The following is a 19,718-nucleotide window of genomic DNA, read 5'->3' as shown; positions in this document are numbered from 1 at the left end:
GAAGGGGAACTGGGATAAGAGAAGGGTAACTGGGATAAGAGAAGAAGGGGAACCGGAATAAGAGAAGGGGAACTGGGATAAGAGAAGAAGGGGAACAGGAATAAGAAAAGGAGAACTGGGATAAGAGAAGAAGGGGAACCGGAATAAGAGAAGAAGGGGAACTGGGATAAGAGAAGAAGGGGAACCGGAATAAGAGAAGGGGAACCGGAATAAGAGAAGAAGGGGAACTGGGATAAGAGAAGAAGGGGAACCGGAATAAGAGAAGAAGGGGAACTGGGATAAGAGAAGAAGGGGAACTGGGATAAGAGAAGAAGGGGAACCGGAATAAGAGAAGAAGGAGAACTGGGATAAGAGAAGGGGAACTGGAATAAGAGAAGAAGGGGAATCGGGATAAGAGAAGAAGGGGAATCGGGATAAGAGAAGAAGGGGAACTAGGATAAGAAAAGAAGGAGAACTGGGATAAGAGAAGAAGGAGAACCGGAATAAGAGAAGAAGGGGAACTGGGATAAGAGAAGAAGGGGAATCGGGATAAGAGAAGAAGGGGAACTAGGATAAGAAAAGAAGGGGAACTGGGATAAGAGAAGAAGGGGAACCGGAATAAGAGAAGAAGGGGAACTGGGATAAGAGAAGAAGGGGAATCGGGATAAGAGAAGAAGGGGAACTAGGATAAGAAAAGAAGGGGAACTGGGATAAAAGAAGAAGGGGAACCGGAGTAAGTGAAGAAGTGGATCAGAATAAGAGAAGAAGAGGTACCATTATAAGAGAATCGAAATAAGAGAAGGGGAACCGGAATAAGAGAAGGAGAACTGGAATAAGTGACGAAAATAAGCGAAGAAGGGAACCGAAATAAATGAAGAAGGGAAACTGGAATAAGAGAAGAAGTGGGTCGGAATAAGAGAAGAATAGGTACCATTATAAGAGAATCGAAATAAGAGAAGAAGAGAAACCGGAATAAGAGAAGAAGAACCGGAATAAGAGAAGAACAGGAATAAGAGAAGAAGAACCGGAATAAGAGAAGAAAGTAAGTGAAGAAGGAAACCGGAATAAGTGAAGAAGGGGAAAGAGAACCGGAATAAGAAAAGAAGGGGAACCAGAATAAGTGAAGAAAATAAGTGAAGAAGGAAACCGGAATAAGTGAAGAAGGGGGACCGGAATAAATGGAGGGAAACTGGAATAAGAGAAGAAGTGAATCGGAATAAGAGAAGAAGAGGGACCGGAATAAGAGACGGGGAACCGGAATAAGAGAAAGGGAACCGGAATAAGTGAATAAGGAGAACCGGAATAAGTAAAAAAGTGGAACCGAAGTAAGAGAAAAAGTGGATCGAAATAAGAGAAGAAGAGGGACCGGAATAACAGAAAAGATGGATACGAATGAGAGAAGAAGAGGGAGTGGAATAAGAGAAGAAGGAGAACCGAAATAAGTGAAGAAGTGAAACCAGAATAAGTGAAGAAGGGAAATCGAATAAGAGAAGAAGGGGAATCAGAGTAATAGAAGAAGAGAAACCTGAATAAGAGAAGGGGGACCGGAATAAGGGAAGAAGAGAAACCGGAATAAGAAAAGGGGAGTAGAATAAGAAAAGAAAGGGAGTGAAATAAAGGAGGGAATCAGAATAAGATAAAATAGGTGGATTGAAATAGGGAAGGGAGGAACTGGAGAAAAGTGGGGTAAGCACAAAAGTAAAAAGGCTAAAATAATTAGAAGAGAATTCCCTCTTGCAGCATTATATTGGTTGACATATCTATGTATTGGCTATAAGTAATGGTAATGTAATTCTTCATTCAGCATTCTTAAACTACAAAAATGCTACTTAGATAAGATACAATTTTAATGGTGTTAAGACAATAATAGAGCAGCAGTGGTGTTGCTAACAGAAGCAATCGAAGTGGTCGGAGAGAACATATATACCCAGTCGTCGCAAATGACACAATATCTATGTGGTTCGAACCCCTCTCTTTTGATAAGAAGCCATCAACGGAGCTATTACGGCTGGACGCTGCAGATGATGACACGAGGAAGGGAAATGCTTCTCGCTTGAAATTACGCAAGCTATTTGGATTTCCAAGCCACGCATACTTTGAGTCATAGTGACGTATTCTATATCCTGTGAAGATGTGCAAGATAATGTAAGAAACTGTCACAGCCCACAGAGCTAGAATGTGACTGCGTGAAGACACACACGGAAGAAAGTTGCAGTGCCGTCTTGATTCGGATTTATCACGTCGTTGATCGTTCTCCGCGACTTTCTTCATACGGTGAGCGAAAGTTCTTTCCTTTAGAATGTACAATATGATGATTATGCATATCGAGGCTGTTTTTTAATGCTGTGACCCACTTGGAAAGATGCGGGTTTTAGTTTCATTTTGCTGTAATGTAGTCCAGCTAATACACACGTGCAGTAAGGGTCTGCAAGTCTTCTGGTGTTATTTGTCACTCATCACGACAACTAGGTAGGCCTAACTAACGTGTGTCGGAAGTGTTTCTTTAACACCGATTATTTTTTATTTCCGTTTTTTAATCTGAAATAGTGAAGTGCAATGAACTTAAAGGATGTGTGTCGTTGCTTCAATTGCATATGTGTCCAATTTTTATCTCTAATGAGTAACGGCCAGTGTAGTTTATAACAGGAAGTCCACTAGCCGCCAAAAGCAGTAACTCCTTAAACTGCGTGTGTTGTACCTTAGTAGTGAAGGAAAGTTGAATTTCTTGTGCAACGTACCCTACGTGAAAGTTATTTGGTGAATAATATGAAATTAAAATTGTGTTATCAAGTTCATTTAATTTTTCCATTGTGTTCTAGTCAGCAGTTAGGGCAGTGCTTAGAAAACACGATTGTGGATTTGCTCCGTCTTAGAGTATGGATGTTAGTTCGTCTATTGTGAATCTGATGTCCCCTGCCAAGGTGAGATCGTAGACGGAAAACAATATTTTTTCATTGATTCTGATTCACGTTAACACTTTGATTAAAAAACTTAAAATTGTTTAACGACACGTTAAAAGTGTTAATTTTTTTTTTAAAGGTTATGTACCTTAGAGAGATGACCCGTTTCGACGCAGGTTCTGCGTCATCTTCAGTGTCCTACGAACTGAGTTTATATATTCCAAATAATGTGTGTACAAGAAATAAAAACTGTAGGTCCAATATTTAAAGATTTTCAAATTTCACTTCGGTGTGCCCTTAAAAAGTACCGTTAAGTTTTTAACTAAACACTAGTTAAGGTTATACATCAGTAGTGTGTCGGTCTATTGCCTGAAATCACAGATTAGTTACTGAAATAGGTGTCGGGTAACTCAATTACTAGAGCAACTGGCGTCAGATTGGGAAGTCTCGGGTTCAATCCCAGGTGATGGCGCGATTTTTCTCATCTCTAGAGTTTCAGAACGGCTCCGGAGTCCACTCAGGCTCATGTTAAATTGAGTATCTGCTCTTTCGTCGGGACCACACCACCTCATTCTAATGCCGAGCGCCTTCATGGCATCTAGAGAGAAATTCTTATCTTTACATATGGGGACAATGATTTCTGATGTGCCGTCTCTTTATGTACACTGGGTTAAAATGAAACTGTCCTGACTCTTAGTCTAGTAGTGGTTAGGCTGATACACTTGCATACAGGAAAGTTTGTATCCTCGTTCGATCCCCTGCTGTTGATATGTTTTTTCCTATTACTTTTATCCACCAATGTGATATTTTCAGTTAAATTTACCAAAGTTGAAAGGTAAGTGTTTTCGTGTTGGGGACTGGTTTGAAGGTGCAACCTCAACAGCAAGAAACTAACTCTTTGCCATTGAGCTAAGAGTACTACAGTAATAACTTGGATTGTAACGAGCACTAATGTAGCCTACTTTACTCCAGCATCGTAAGTGATCAAATGTTTGTCATAATAATCATTGTTTAAACACTATTTCTCATTTATGAAACTTTTCTTCACAAGATTATGATTATAAACATCTATCAATAATTACAACTACAGAAATTATACGCAATCTTATGAATATAAGTTGGTTCTCCCGAACGACCACAGAAGTAACCGAGTCACACTTAATTTTAGAGACGCGGCCACTTTCATTTTGACCAAGGGTGCAATGACTACTCCTAAACACTTGAACGGATTTTGTTCGTAATCAGCATGAAGTGAAGCTTTATGCTTTCTTGGCCTCGGCGCTATAATGAGGTTGTGTTGGCGACACTGTTCTCCGACCGTCTTTTACCCCAGGAAAGACTAGATAGTTGACAGGAAGCTGGGTAGCCCTCGGCGCCGTTCTGAAAGATTTAGCAACGAGAGAAATCTCGCTACCACCAGGGAGTGAACCCAGAACCCCCCGACCTGTAGCCAGTTGCTGTACCGACTGAGCTATCCGGGATCCCAATTATGCTGTGACGGCTTGAACATTGTTCAAATAGAGGCACTTCGCAGTTAAAGTTTACTTCGAATTTGTAATATCCTATCGTTGTTCTGGAAGAACAGTGACGCAACTACAAAATTGGATGATTATTAGAAACACCCTATCTGATTAGTACTATTTAAAACTAACCAAAAGTTATATTTTCCTTTATTTCCATTGTTAAAATTATTTTCAAATATCTATCTATCTGTCTGTCTGTCTGTCTGTCTGTCTGTCTGTCTGTCTGTCTGTCTGTCTGTCTGTCTGTCTGTCTGTCTATCTATATCTACCTATCTATATCTATCTGTTCATCTATCTACCTATCTATCTATTGTTCCTCCGGAACAGCGATATGATCATTTAATTTTATCTTCTAACTTTGGGGACTCTGTGTTTTCCCTTATCTTGCTTTGTCTGTTATTAAACTATGGTCTCCCTTCATGCTAAGCAAATAAGCAGGATCCCGTTTAAAGTTGACGGAACGACCACGTCAAAAGATCTTGAAAAGAAGAAGACAGTACTTTGCTCAAACTAGAAAACGTCAATATTTGAGTCATGCCATAATATCGGTCACAAGGCGTAGAATTCAACCCTCGACCCCCTTCATCCATGCATGACTTGCAATTTAAACACTTGGAAATTCTTCGTGTCTATCTGAAGTGCTTGATGGGCTGCAGCTAGTGAATGTAGTGATGAAAAGAGGACTCCACTCTCTCCTGCCGCGATGCTATTCCCCGGTCATTAGAATGCAGTTTCTTTATCTAGTGAACAATTTCAGTTGTTGCTTTGTCTCTCTAACGATGCAGAAGTTACTCTGCTTCGGTAAGAGAGACAAAAGGATAACGACTTGGCGAATAAGAAGAAATTGGAGAGTGAGTTTCAAAGCGCTATGTGGCATTTTTCTGAAAATTATGACTGTAGTAATAACGTCATCCCCCCATAAAATATAATTGATGCATATAAAAGGACCCTTTGTTCATAAGTGAAGATGGGTAAAGAAAAAATTCTATATTCAAGCCTAACATTACTTCGTTCTCGGTTCTTGATAATTTCAGAGAGATGACGAATGTGAAAGCCTATGATAGAAGCACGTGGATTTTATACGTCGCTAATATACAGCCTTTAGGTGTAAATAAACCTGCCAATGTATAATCCTATATGTGAGGTGTGCAATATTTTAAAATATGTAGACCTATCGATTAAGTCAGAAATAGTCTATGGGAACCAATAACTTATAATTAGTTTAAAACCAACATCTTGCCTTGTAAATTTTATCATATTACAGTAAAAGCCCGAAATAGCGCTGATCGATATAGATCTTCTTGCGGATTCGAATATAACGCGCAGTAAAATGTCTCCCTAAAAAAATAATTTCGGTGAAATTCTTTCGCTTCCGCGATAAGTTTTTTTTTCCCCCGTCAAACACCTTTACGAAACATAAAATACAGTATGTACTATAAAAAAAATAATCCGCGTCGCAACAGCCCATTAAGAGCCAGGGCGGACTAGCTGACTGGTGGTCTCACGTCTACATGTTTCCGTAGAGTTAAACAATCATCCAACCAGAACGGAGATACCGTGTGGTTAGCACGATGATCCCCCCCCCAAGCAATTATGGTTGGTTATTGTAACCGGATTTCGCTACCTATCGTAGCTCCCCGAATGCATCATGATACTGGGTGGACACTGGTCCCATACACTGGCCGAAATTTCATGAAAATTTTCTCTCTTCATGAGGACTCGAACCAGTGCGCATCCTGTAAGGCGAGTCCTAGGTATGTTACTTTAGATCACGAGACCACGACGCGGGACATTATATATACTCTACATTTATAAATATTAAGGACTACCTACTTTACTGTAGGCCTACATATATACAGTGGGATTAAATAAATGGAATTGCATACAGTTGTTCTACATTGTATACACACCACGTTTACGAGATATGCTAAGATTTATCCCCATTCCAGGGGACTGGATGTTTATCCCTTGTCTTATACGCGTCCTATGACGTCTCTGCGATGGCCCTGCGTCGTGCTGAACACACGGTCAGGGAGGTTGCATTGTGAGCGAGTCAATAGTGAAGGTCACATAAGAACAGTTCCTAAACAGCAAATATTGCCGTCTTGTCAATGTAGCCAAATGTTACTAGATATCACATGATCCTTCGTACTAAATGACTTGCTTACTGTACTTCATGTTGGAAGGTTATTCTAAATAATTCAATGATTTGTAACATATTTTCATAGGCAAACTATACGAAATAGGGATCAACATGTCAAGTATTTTGTCTGGCAATACGAAATTCATTGGTTTGACTAAACAACTGACTCACAAGACCTAACCTAAAAATGTATTTTGTTTGACCACATGTTATTAGTACTAACTCCGAAAACTTACCTGACTATAGTCCTGAATTATAACCACAACGCAACACATAAAATAACTATTATGTATTAATATTAATTAGTATGTTCAAATTTCACTATCTTCCAGTAACAGGCTCAGAAATCTAGTACAATTTTAATTTCATGGAACTCCAGTACCGACAAAATATTGTCGATATTTGTCTTAGCTACCAACATACCAGTTACGAAGTCCCTACCATTTGTATTATTTGTCAATATCGAAATTCGAAACGAAGTTGGCAAAAGAAAATTCAACGTGCAAACTATAAAATCGCCACAATCCACTAGCATATGTAGTAATGGGGGGAAAATGCTTAGGTTTCACCCTTAGGGTATGAAGTAAGCTGACCCGGACTATAGTGTTGGCCCAGAGATATTCTCCCCTACATCGCAATGGATTGTATTTGTAAGTCTGTATGGTGGAGTAGCTTATATAATAACACAAGGAAGAATAAGAAAATTATTAAGCTTCCTGCTGAATACTTTAATTACACTTGACGATTCGAGTTACAGTTTTTATTCGGATGTAGAACTACTGAGACATTTCCCTCTGAAACAATCCACCATTGATGAAAGAAGCGTGTCTGTTTGTGATTATACTTCAATATTTAATATGTAGATATCATCGGTAATCTGATTTTTCTGTAGAATTTATAAGTCTATTCCTTTGCTTATTTTTAACTCTCCCGTCTTCGTTCCCATTTAATAAATATTTATTGAATAAAGTGGAATATTTTTTTGACGTAGGATTAGATGCAGGTGCAGCCTAGCGGGGAATTTTCATTTCCTGTCAATTGCGGAAATAGGTGCAGCAGATTCGAAATATTCGTTGAAGGAATTATGAAATAGCGTTAGCATAATCTGATAAATAACAGAAGCAAATTTCCTTTCCCTCCAGAAAATGACAAACTGTTACTCGGAAACACGACATACCCAACATTACAAGAAAGGTACACTCTACCTACCAGTTTCGATTGGCAGAAGCAGGGAGGATATTTAAAAGAAGGATACAGTCTCTGTATTCCACCATTGCTTCGGTTTGGCTTCTTACCTTAAGGGCCGGAATATGGTAAACGGCGAACACATGTGAGATCTGTTATGGGGGATAATGAGCATGTCGTAATCTGTCATTTTTCATTCTACTATTTTGTTTTCACTGTACCTTAATAATTTTTATAGTTTATTACGAATGTGAGGTGCTAATCTTGTACATATTGTTATATTTGCTGAAAATTGCTATAAATCATGCCGAGAATTTGTTCGGTTTTATCCCGTGTATATATCCGATTTTCAAATAGAATCGCTTCTGATATTAACATTCCAGCGTCATACTGGTACAGCTCATGCATTTTGTCAAGACACTCGCGATGTGCAGTACCGGGAACAACGTTTCTGTGAACGGGGTAGAAGTATAGGCACAGTCTAGTATATACAGTCACGAATATGCATCCATAGATAGTTGCTAACCACTAGGATCGCTACTATCACCTCATCACAGACAATGCGAAATAGTACCGGCACAGTCTATTGTTCCCGGTAAGTAACTATAATGTCATTGATTGTTCCTAGTACCCTCAACAACTCAAGCTTCGTGACTGTTTATAATTAATTGTGGTAGAAGGGAAGGTCGGACGTGTGTCTACCGAGTTCAAGGCAAAGGCTAACCCGTTCCCCTATAATTCGTAAGTAGACTCATCCGATCTCGTGCGCAGCTCTGTAGGAAGAGTGGGAGAGTTTCTTGACAAAATGCATGACTGTACCTTCTACTACCGCTTTTACTTGTTGCTTTATTACATGTCAATATATAATTTTATTTTTTTTAAGTTCTGAGCTCTAATATTCGTTCTGTTCTCACCTCCATGAGGATAATAAACAATAGACGTTTACTAGCAGCGGAACTCAAAAGTCATGTGGTCAGCATGGCTCAAAACCAATGTTTACAACTTGATAAATAATGCGAAGACGAGGAACATATCACGTCCACTTCCCTTCCGGGAATCGCATACCACCCCGCTTGACATATAGCCGGAAACGTTATCATTTCAACTACATACACGTATATATGAAACGAACAAATTCTAAAGTGAATCAGTTTTGCAACGTTGCTGCTGTGTTTCTTACTACGTATGTATAGTAATAATTTTTAAGTAGTTGGGTAATGTGTTATATTGTGTTTCCGGTTTATTATTACTAACTACTGTCTGGAAGAGTTCACTTCACATTTTCATTACGAAGTCCTGAATTAACGTTATAAAACTAGTCTCTTGCGTACGACTAACTTTTGACATAAAATTAAAATCGTATCAATATTGTTTACCTATTATCATGTATAATTAAAAACTCTGTATTTGCGTATTGTAATGTAATTGTAATGTAAATATTACTATAGTCTAAACATTATTGTCATGCTCGCATATTGTCATTACGTATCATTGTTATTTAGTATGTTACCTTTTGATTGTTATACCAGTCATTCATTCATTCATAGTATTTTGCCCAAGGGCAGGTCTTTCACTGCAAACCCAGCATTCTCCAGTTTTCCTATTTGCTACCTTTCTCTTTGTCTTCTCATAATATTATGATCCATATATCTTAATGTCGTCTATCATCTGGTATCTTCTTCTGCCCCGAACTCTTCTCCCGTTCACCATTCCTTCCAGTGCATCCTTCACTAGACAGTTTCTTCTCAACCAGTGACCCAGCCAATTACTTTTCATCTTTCTGATCAGTTTCAGCATCATTCTTTCTTCATCCACTTTTTCCAACACAGCTTCGTTTCTTACTCTGTCTGTCCATTTCACAAACTCCATTCTTCTCCATATCCACATTTCAAATGCTTCTCGTCGCTTCTCTTCACTTCGTCGTAATGTCCATGTTTCTGGCCCCATACAATGCTACACTCCACACAAAGCACTTCACTAGTCTCTTCCTTAGTTCTTTCTCCAGAGGTCCACAGGAGATGCTCTTTTTTCTATTAAAGGCTTCCTTTGCCATTCCTATTCAGTTCATGTTATTGCTCAAAGTATTTGAAGCTTTCCACTTCCTCTACTGTCTCATTTAAAATTCGCAAGTTTATCTTCTTTACTTTTTTTCCTATGACCATGGTCTTCGTCTTGTTGGCATTTATCTTCATTCCATACTGTTCACAGCTGTCATTTAGCTCCAGCAGCATATCCCTTGTACTATAAGCAGTAACATGAGCTGTTGCCAACAAGTCAAAAGGGAAATAGAACAAAGAAGGATCTTTTGTGGACCTCTGGAGAAAGAACTAAGGAAGAGACTAGTGACGTGCTTAGTGTGGAGTGCAGCATTGTAGGGGGAAGAAACATGGAAATTACGACGAAGCGAATAGAAGCATTTGAAATATGGATATGGAGAAGGATGGAGGGTGTGAAATGGACAGAGTAAGAAACGAAGCTGTGTTGGAAAGAGTGGATGAAGAAAGAATGATGCTGAAACTGATCAGAAAGAGAAAAAGTAATTGGCTGGGTCACTGATTGAGAAGAAACTATCTTCTGAAGGACGCACTGGAAGGAATGGTGAACGGGAGAAGAGTTCGGGGTAGAAGAAATATCAGATGATAGACGACATTAAGATATATGGATCATATGTGGAGACAAAGAGGAAGGCAGAAAATGGAAAAGACGAATGAATGCTGGGTTTGCAGTGAAAGACCTGCCCTTGGAAAGAACACTAATGATATGATATGATATATATGATGTGATGTGATGTGATATATGACTCATTTGATAAACTTCTGTGACGTCAGAAAATATTATCAGAAGTTTCGTGAAGATCTGTTTAACATCCCTGACACCGGAAAACAAATTATTTTTAATATGCCATCCACCCGCCTTCCATATCTCTGTCCATGCATATCCTTTTCTCATAAGCTGTTATACGGTTTTGTTAACATTAAATGTCAAAGAAATTAATTCGGAAATAGGCCTAGTGCAGATGAAAAAGGGTGATTTTGATTGTTACAGTCCTTACTGTCGAGCAGCGCGGCGGGCCGAGAGATGCACGCCATCAAGAAGGGTCTACTGTGGCAGCAGAGGGATCGCATCTTCTCTCGCTGGAAGGAGCGCTACTTCATCCTGACGCGAGACTATCTACACTGCTTCAAGCGCTCTTCCGGATCCGGAGCTGATAAAATATCCGAAATGGGACAGTTCATTTTTAAGGTAAGCAGCTGTAGCTACAGTTCCCGAGCACGATATAGGTACGAATTTATTTCTCTTCTGTATGGAGTGAGTTCGTTCTGTCAATCCTCAAAACTGTGGCGTTAAGCTATTTTAACGACGTAACAAAAGAAGTCGTCTATTTCTGAGTACCCAGAGTTGGTGCGTAATACACACGGTTCGGAAACAATTCTTGAAGTATAAGAGAGGGAAGACAACCATGTAAACTCGTGGGAGAGAACTAGCCAACAGATTTTTCCTGAAACACCTGTCTAATACAGAGAGGGTTCTTTTATGTGCCGTAAAGGTGCAACACTGGATTCACACCTTTACTTTCCTACGCTAAGGACTTTATCACACTTTAAAGTCCATCGCCCTCGACTAGGTTTGAATCCGAGAAATGGATGACGAAAGAAATTGAAGGGTTCAGAACCATAGTGGGCCAAGCGCCATTTACTAAGACCGTAGAAAACAAGGGTTAAAATGAAGTTATTACCATAATTCAATGGAAACATATAGCAAGGAAGATAAAGTATACACATTAAAAATAAATGATATGTCAATCTTCATTAAACTATGGCATTCACTTAACTTTAACCCTTGCTTTCTCCGTTTTTAATAAATGGCGCTTGGCCCACTATGGCTCTGAACCCTTCAATTGATGATGATGATGATGATGATGATGATGATGATGATGATGATGATGATGATGATGAAAGGAAATACATGTTGATGACGAAATAAAAATAAAAGAAAATGACGAAGAAGCGGAAATGGAAACTGGTGGTGAAGATGACGACTACGATGTTCTAGAGAATGACACGAACATACTTTCAGTTTTCGAGTTTTCATTATAAATCAGTTATACCTTTTTATATCTAACTTCCTCTGTTGTAGGTCTTTCACTAAGGGACACTAACACTAGACATCGATATACATCTGTGGGCCTCCCCTAGTCTTACGTCAGAGCGTAGGGTTTCCACAGGACAGAACATTAACAAAGGACATCCATCCATGTCCGAGACGGGATTCGTACCCACGAATCTTCAGATCGCGCCGCCTAAAGGAAGAGCACCTTCGACAGCGTAGCCACATGACCGGCATTAGTTATTTTACCGCGGCAAATTAAACTACAGTAAACTAACACTAGATATTTGTCCATGTGCCTTATCACGGCTTCCACCGGGAGGGAAGTAAAGCTGAAAGCTTGTGTCGTAGATTTAGGGCACGCAACTGAGGATAATGTGCTTGATAGAGGGTTGCAAGCAAAATTCTTGTCTTTCAATAATAGAAATATATATAAACAATTAATTTACCTGTTTAAAATGTTAAAGAAATTTTTGTCCTGAATATTGTTCCTAAACGGTACCAAAAATTGACAGTTGCATAGCTTTACTGTGTTGCATATCCTTTCGTAAAATATTGTGTGGGTGCGATTACATGTGGACAGGTGTGAAAAAATATGGTTTAGTTAACGACGCTCGCAACTGCAGAGGTTATATCAGCGTCGCCGGTGTGCCGGAATTTTGTCCCGCAGGAGTTCTTTTACATGTCAGTAAATCTACTGACATAAGCCTGTCGCATTTAAGCACACTTAAATACCATCGACGTGGGCCGGGATCGAACCTGCAACCTCGAGCACAGAAGGCCAGCGCTGTATTTACTACGGTACCGAGGCCGACTGGACAGGTGTATATCTTTATTATGTTGCATATATTTACGTAGAACTGCGTGTGGGAGCCATCACCTGTCGACAAGAAGAGAAAGGGGAATACAGGATAACAAGAATAACGAAGGAAAGACAACGAGAACAAGGGGACAACTAGGAGAATAAGGGGAAGACAAGGAGAGAGGGGATGATAAGGACAACAAGGGGAGAACAAGAGGAATACAAGAAGAGCAAGGGGAGTTCAAGAAGACCCAGGAGAACCAGGAGAATACAAGAAGAACTAGGAGAATACAAGGAGAGCAAGGGGAGTTCAAAAAGACCCAGGAGAATACAAGGAGAACTAGGAGAATACAAGGAGAATACAAGGAGAAATAGGAGAATACAAGGAGAACCAGGAGAATACAAGGAGACCCAGGGGAATTCAAGGAGAACTAGGAGAATACAAGGAGAACCAGGAGAATACAAGGAGACCCAGGGGAATACAAGGAGAACTAGGAGAATACAAGGAGAGCAAGGGGAGTTCAAGAAGACCCAGGAGAATACAAGGAGAACCAGAAGAATACAAAGAGAACCAGGAGAATACAAGGAGAACCAGGAGAATACAAGGAGAACCAGGAGAAAACAAGGAGAACCAGAAGAATACAGGAAGAACCAGGAGAATACAAGGAGAACCAGAAGAATACAAGGAGAACCAGCGGAATACAATGAGAACACTAGAAAAGCATGGAAAAGAGTAAATACAAAGATAATAAGGGAAAGACAAGGAAAACGTGGGGAATATACGGAGAACAAGGGGATGACAAGGAGTATAATGAGAACAAGGGAACGACAAGGAGAATTTGGAAAAGGTAAGGAGAACCATGGGAATACAAGAAGATCGAAGGGAATAAAAGGAGAACTTTAGGAGACGATGAGAACAAGTGAAAGGTAAGGAGAACGATAGGAATACAAGGAGATTGAGGGGAATAGAAGGAAAACTATGAAATTACAAGGAGAACAAGGTGGACAGGAAGAGAACAAGGGGAATATTAAGGCGGAAGGGGTTGCATTTTTGTGTGACGATCAATTCCCAAGTTACCTTGAGTCAAAACTTATAAAAGTTTATTTTAGACATACAAAAACCCTAACAAAGGTTTATTGGATCTAAAAGTCAGGGTTCTATTAATTTGGGTCACGTAGAGGAAGAGTATTTACAAGAGTCGTCGTGAATATATGCTTAAACTATGATTTAGAAATGCGAATACATACCCAAACCCCTTCTGTGCATTACAAAATGCACTTGGACTCGCCGGGATTCGGATTCGGGTATCCGGGATGATAAGACGACGCTCTAACAGTTCGGCTAATGATGCGCCGCGGTCGTGCACAGCTTTGTAGGGCAGAAGAAACAAGCAACATCGTGTCGGTGCATACGTTGCAGTGCAGTGCATTCGTAAGTGCATCGGTGCCGCGCCGGCCTCTTCGTGCTCGGCCCCGATCCTGACCTCGGAACACTAGGAGGGCTGCCTCACGAATTATGCCGAATCGATAAATTTGGCCCAGGGCCTCCTCGCTCTCTCTAGGTGACTTTTTATGAGGTCCGCAGCAGACAGCTTCTCTGTTATTCCTCAAACAGAATAATTTCCGTTATAATAGAATCTTTCTCCGCGTATTTGTGCCGAAATAATTATTTTATTGACACCGCTAAGGCAATTTCAATGTATGAAATTGTTTCATATTAAAATCATTACAGTAATTCCTTCGTTGAGTAAAATTTGATTTTATAAATCGAGATACCGAATATAATTTTAGATCTGTACAGTTGGTGATAGGGCTTTTGATTAAAGTCTAAAATCATATAAATATAACACATAATATACATATATTTTAATGCAGATTTTATTATTAAAATACTGAGAATAACTTAAAAAGATAAGCTCATGCCTAGGCTGGATACCACCAGAAAAAATAGGTAGGCTTAAAATAAGTCTGCGATTTGACAGACGATTAAGGAGATGGAATGCCTATTATCACAAAAGTCCGCCGAATCGAATGTAACCATTTTTAGTGGGTTATTTTACAACGCTTTATCAACTGCTGCGGTTGTCTAGCATCTAACTGAGATGGTGATAATCAGGGAACGGATTTATATGGACTAAAAATATATGAAATATGTAAATATATATGTAGTTATTTTTACCAAAATATGGAATTAAATATGGATTTTTACCAAAATATGGAATTAAATATGGACTTAAAATTATAAAAAAATGACTATGTACGTTAAATATTGGTACATTTTAATCAAACTAAACAAAAAATATAATGGACGTACCTTATCTTCCAATGTAGTTTCAACAAAACACAATTTTTATTGTCTGTTACCATAACAATAGGTTACAAACATTTCTTTCAAGTGCTGAAAAGTGAATCTTCTTCTATTGTCTCTGAGGATAGATTTATACTGACTAAAAGAGCGTTCGACGTCACAAGAAGTAACTGGTACATAATTCAATTTCACAATGTCTGCTGGGGATAAGTCCAAGTTAATCTTCACTGTTGATTCACCACTCATCACAGCAACAACCTTTTGTAGTTCTTCATATCCAGGGTTTTTTGAAAGTACAGTGTCCACCTTAGCTCTTACTGCATCTGCAACTTTACCTCTACCACGATTCAGTTGTTCCACAGTACTATTTATAATTTCAAAACTTTCAGATAGTGAAAGGTGCCTATTTTGGAGACTTTTGAGCGTTTTTATGATGCATGAAAATGTATGCTGAATGTGAGCTAAGTCATTCTTCACACTTATGTCACAGGTAACTGTTTTCGCAGTATCAATTGAGACTGCATCTTCAGAGTCCAATGCAAGGAGAACATTGTTAATAGAGTCTATATGTTCGGCATAATATTCAACTGCTTCTAGCCATGTACCCCATCTAGTTAAAATTGGCTTTGGTGGCAATGGAATTTCAGGGTACATTTCTTTCAACACGTTAACTCTACTGGGAGCTTTGAGAAATACTTTTTTCACTGATGAAATCAACAAATCTACTTTAGGGAAATTGTCTCTGACCACTTCTGCCACACGATGAAATGCATGCGCCACACAAGTAAAATGAGTCAATTTAGGATATACAACAGATAATGCTTGTCCAGCTTTGACCATATAAGGGGCAGCATCGCTAATAAAGAATAACACATTATCGTACATAATACCCTTTGGCCACAGGATACCCATAGCTTCGTTGAACAGTTTAACTATAGTTTTGTTATTGCACTTTTCTAGAACATCACAATGTAAAAGAATTCGTTCAGAATATTGTTCACTTAACAAACCGATAACTACATTACCAACAAGTCTACCTTCTTTGTCGGGAGTCTCATCAATGGAAACCCAAATTGAACTATCTTTAATTTCATCTCTTATCTTCTGTATTGTCTCATCGTAGATGGATGGAGCATACGTCTTCCTAAGTGTTGACTCATCCGGGATTGTATGTTGAGTATATTTTTCAAGGAATTCCCTGAAGACCTTATTCTTTAGTTTGTAGAGAGGAATATCAGCAGAGATGAGAGAACGGCACAGGTCGATGTTAAACTCAGATCTTACATTCGATGTTGTTGGTTGTGTTAAAAACAATTGTCTCTGCTTGGAATTTAGTTGTTTGTTGGCCTGATGTTTACTAGTTGTAATGTGTTGTTGCACCAGGAACTTTTGTGTAGATGATACTGCACACTGACACAAATTACAAAATAATATTTTATTGTCAGTTGATAAACCATCTTCTTTAAATTCTGAAATGTAACTTGTTAGTTTTGATTTTAAATTGACTGAATGACGTACTTTTGGCATATTTACCGTCTTTATAGTATGATTTACAAAACTGAACCTATGTGTACTCTGACTGGCATTTAACTGTTGAGCTGCACAACTGAAGTCTGTTAAAAATTTTAAATTAAATTAATACAGTTTTGTAACTTACTTTCCCATTGTTGATAGGACTGCTAATTTTCAAATAACTCTGATGTTAAAGGGATTACTGAACATGTGTTTAAATCTCTATTGTTGAAATGTATTTTTAAAAGTTAATGGAATTTTGTTTTGTTTTATTGTTAAACCTAATATAATATGGACTGTTTTATATGAAATATGGAAAATATATGGAAATTAACGAAAATATGTACTAAACTCTAAAATATGGAAAAATATGGAAAATAAAAGTAGGATTTTTCAACCCTACACATTGTGAAACATAAAGATAATGCAAAATATAAATTATATTAGCTTTATAAGTAAATATGTATTTACATATAAATCCTTTCCCTGGTGATAATACTACCGAGATGAGTTCAGGGTTCTAACATTTGCTCTTATTGGATTGAGGAAAAACCTCAATCAGATAACATGTTCCAACCAGGATTTGAACCTGGGCCCGCTAGTTTCACGGTCAGACATGCTAACCGTTACTCCACAGCGGTGAACTTTTGTTGTTTTAATGTAAAAATGCTTCTGTACGAAGTACAGTAGGCTACTTTGTAAGATACAAAGTTATTCAATTATAAGCTTATTGAAGATTACAGTACATTAATATTTACTCTCCTCCTTAACAGTAGAAGCTGAAGAATATTTTGCCATGACCATAGCGGTACAATAATACAATAGTCTTTGCCGACGTCTGCGGTTCAATCGCTGGAGCGCGCTGTCTTCCTTCCAGGGTTCTATTCCCGACTAAGTCATTATGGAATTTTTGGTAGACAAAGCAAACATTTCAGAAAGTTTTTCTCGGGGTACTCCTATTTTACTCTTATTTCCATCAAGACTTCCCACCTTCCCCTCATTTCATCTACGAGTAATAGAGTGGGATGTAGTCTTGAGAATAATACGGATTTCCGATTGAAGCTCTGAAGTACTTGTCTGAGGATGAGACCTGGCTCTGTATGGCTGCGGCAGGATGTCCCATCTGTCATCATCGGATTCATCGGGCCACCTGTCGTACTTAAGACAAACATCGTATATATAGGGAGCACAATAGCCAATGGAGACCTAAGTGCAAGAATCCAACTCGGTTCTGGCCTCAAAATGCCAAGTCAAATAGTCTATTCAATATCAAGTAGACTAGGTAGTTTGCGGTATATTGAGACCGAAACAAAGCGAGTCAACTCTACGTTACTCGAAACAAGTGCAATATGAAATACACATCACGCTGTGCACATTGGTTTCAAATTGCAAATCTTGGTGAACAAAATTAATTTTTTCAACTTAACTGCACATATTAGAAGTTTATATCCTCCCTTTCTAAGCGCTTTGTGTCTTCAAGATCAATGAAAATATTTATCTCGCTATGAATGTAGTCTCGACAGTTGTGTAAAACGTTATAGTAATATACGTTACAAGAGCGGTATGTTAACGTTTTCATGGTCGAGGAAAAGATTGAAAAAGCGAAACGTAGTTGATCTTTTTTAATTTCCGAGAACATGAAAACAAACATACCGCTCGTGTATCGTACATTATTTTGTGCGAAGATCTTTTATTACATACCTGAAAGACGAATTTCTAATTAGTTGCAATGAAACCTCCATGTTGGTTTCTGTTTAATGACAGCAACTTCGGAAAACCAAAATATCTTTCTTCAACATTGTTGCTATAAAATGTTTTCTGTGTTTACTATACTCCAGCAGGTCGTGATATACGTCTGTCTTTTTTTCCCCCAGTCTATAAATGCGAACTTAAAACAAACGGTAAGGTTATGTAATGATTTATTTTTCATTTTAATATTTTAACAATATTATTTATATAACATATTACAGTAATAACATCCGCATCTGGAATCTTCTTGATTTTTTCACAGCTTCCTTAATGTTACTTGTATCAGGAATGCAATAAGTTTCGTGGAGTAGTAGACTTTACTTAATTTGTGCAAATATTTAAAAACAATAATTAACATTGCAATTTAGGTGAAATTGCAGTGGTAAGTTTTCAATTTATAATTATTACTATGTTAAACGTCTCTAAAAATAATATGTTAAAAGCCTAAAGCAGTAAAATGAATGTCGCGCTTAAGCGGTAAGAAGAGGGAAGTTGTTATGTGTGTTACGTTGGGAATACTGAATGTGGTATTTCACACTTACCGCGTATTGGTTCTGTGCGGAAAACAAGCAAATACGCACGATCTCGCACAAATAAATTTGTGACTGCACTTGTTGCGGCAATCGGACAGCTGAAACAGTTATAGCTTATAAGGGCTAGTGTGAAATAAATTGCTGGCGTTGTGTTTGGCCTGTATTGTCTCAGAAGGTGTCCTAACACCATGTTAGCCACACTGGTAGAAAGTCTTGCTACAAGGAATGTAAAATATTGGTTGACTAATTCTCATAACAGGCTCTACGTCCCAGTGAATGGTAACAGGAAGTAAGCAAACGGAGAAAAAAAATGATTGTTGAATTTTTGTTGGCGAATATTCAATTGTTATTTTGGTATGTTTGATATAATATTGAAGACAGTAACTGATAATGCTTTATTAATAAGGACTAATAAAATACCTTTTTTGTAAAATTATTTTAAATTTCAAATCTCACATTGTCTTGTTTTCAGGTCAAACTGGTAGACGTGGAGAGGGTGGAATGGATAAACAAGAAGAACTACAGCACTGTCGCTCTAGTTCTTGGACGAGATGGCAGAGTATTGCTGAGAGCTGCTGACGGTCTTGAGGATTGGTTCGAATTACTAGAAGTGAGTATTCTTACTCCACCGTTGTAGCTATGGGGATAGCGTGTGTGCTTCCCAACCAAGCAGTTCGTGGTCCGATTCCCGGCGTGGGCAATGGAAGAGATTTATCTTGCTCCATGAAACTGGGTGTTTGTCCCTTGTTATGTGCTGCCCTATATTCTCTTAGCGGTGGCCCTGTGTTGTGCTGACACCACAACCAGGGAGGCCCGTAATTTGTGCCTGTCAAGTGTTTGTCCTTGTTAGCCTTGCTTACGCCGCATTGATGGGCAATACTTTCTGATCCGAGCAGACTTTCATATTTCTGTCAGGATTAGCATTTTTTATACATGAAACTAAGCGAATTCACGCTGGAACTTCCATGGATATGACT

General features: G+C 38.6%; 1 protein-coding gene across 1 annotated transcript in view; it reads left to right on the top strand.

Annotated features, from left to right (window-relative positions):
- The window catches only part of LOC138706357 (uncharacterized), a 469,670-nt gene that overhangs the window by 429,832 nt on the left and 20,120 nt on the right, over positions 1-19,718 (top strand). The window contains exons 2-3 of the mRNA XM_069835536.1: positions 10,776-10,973; positions 19,214-19,351. Coding sequence (XP_069691637.1) covers positions 10,776-10,973; positions 19,214-19,351 — 336 coding nt within the window. The remainder of the gene's footprint in view (positions 1-10,775; positions 10,974-19,213; positions 19,352-19,718) is intronic.

The sequence above is a fragment of the Periplaneta americana genome, chromosome 9, assembly GCF_040183065.1.
Source record: "Periplaneta americana isolate PAMFEO1 chromosome 9, P.americana_PAMFEO1_priV1, whole genome shotgun sequence".
In the NCBI taxonomy this organism is placed as follows: domain Eukaryota; kingdom Metazoa; phylum Arthropoda; class Insecta; order Blattodea; family Blattidae; genus Periplaneta; species Periplaneta americana.
The sequence above is the reverse complement of the archived record's forward strand: the minus strand, read 5'-3'. Positions and strand labels throughout refer to the sequence as shown.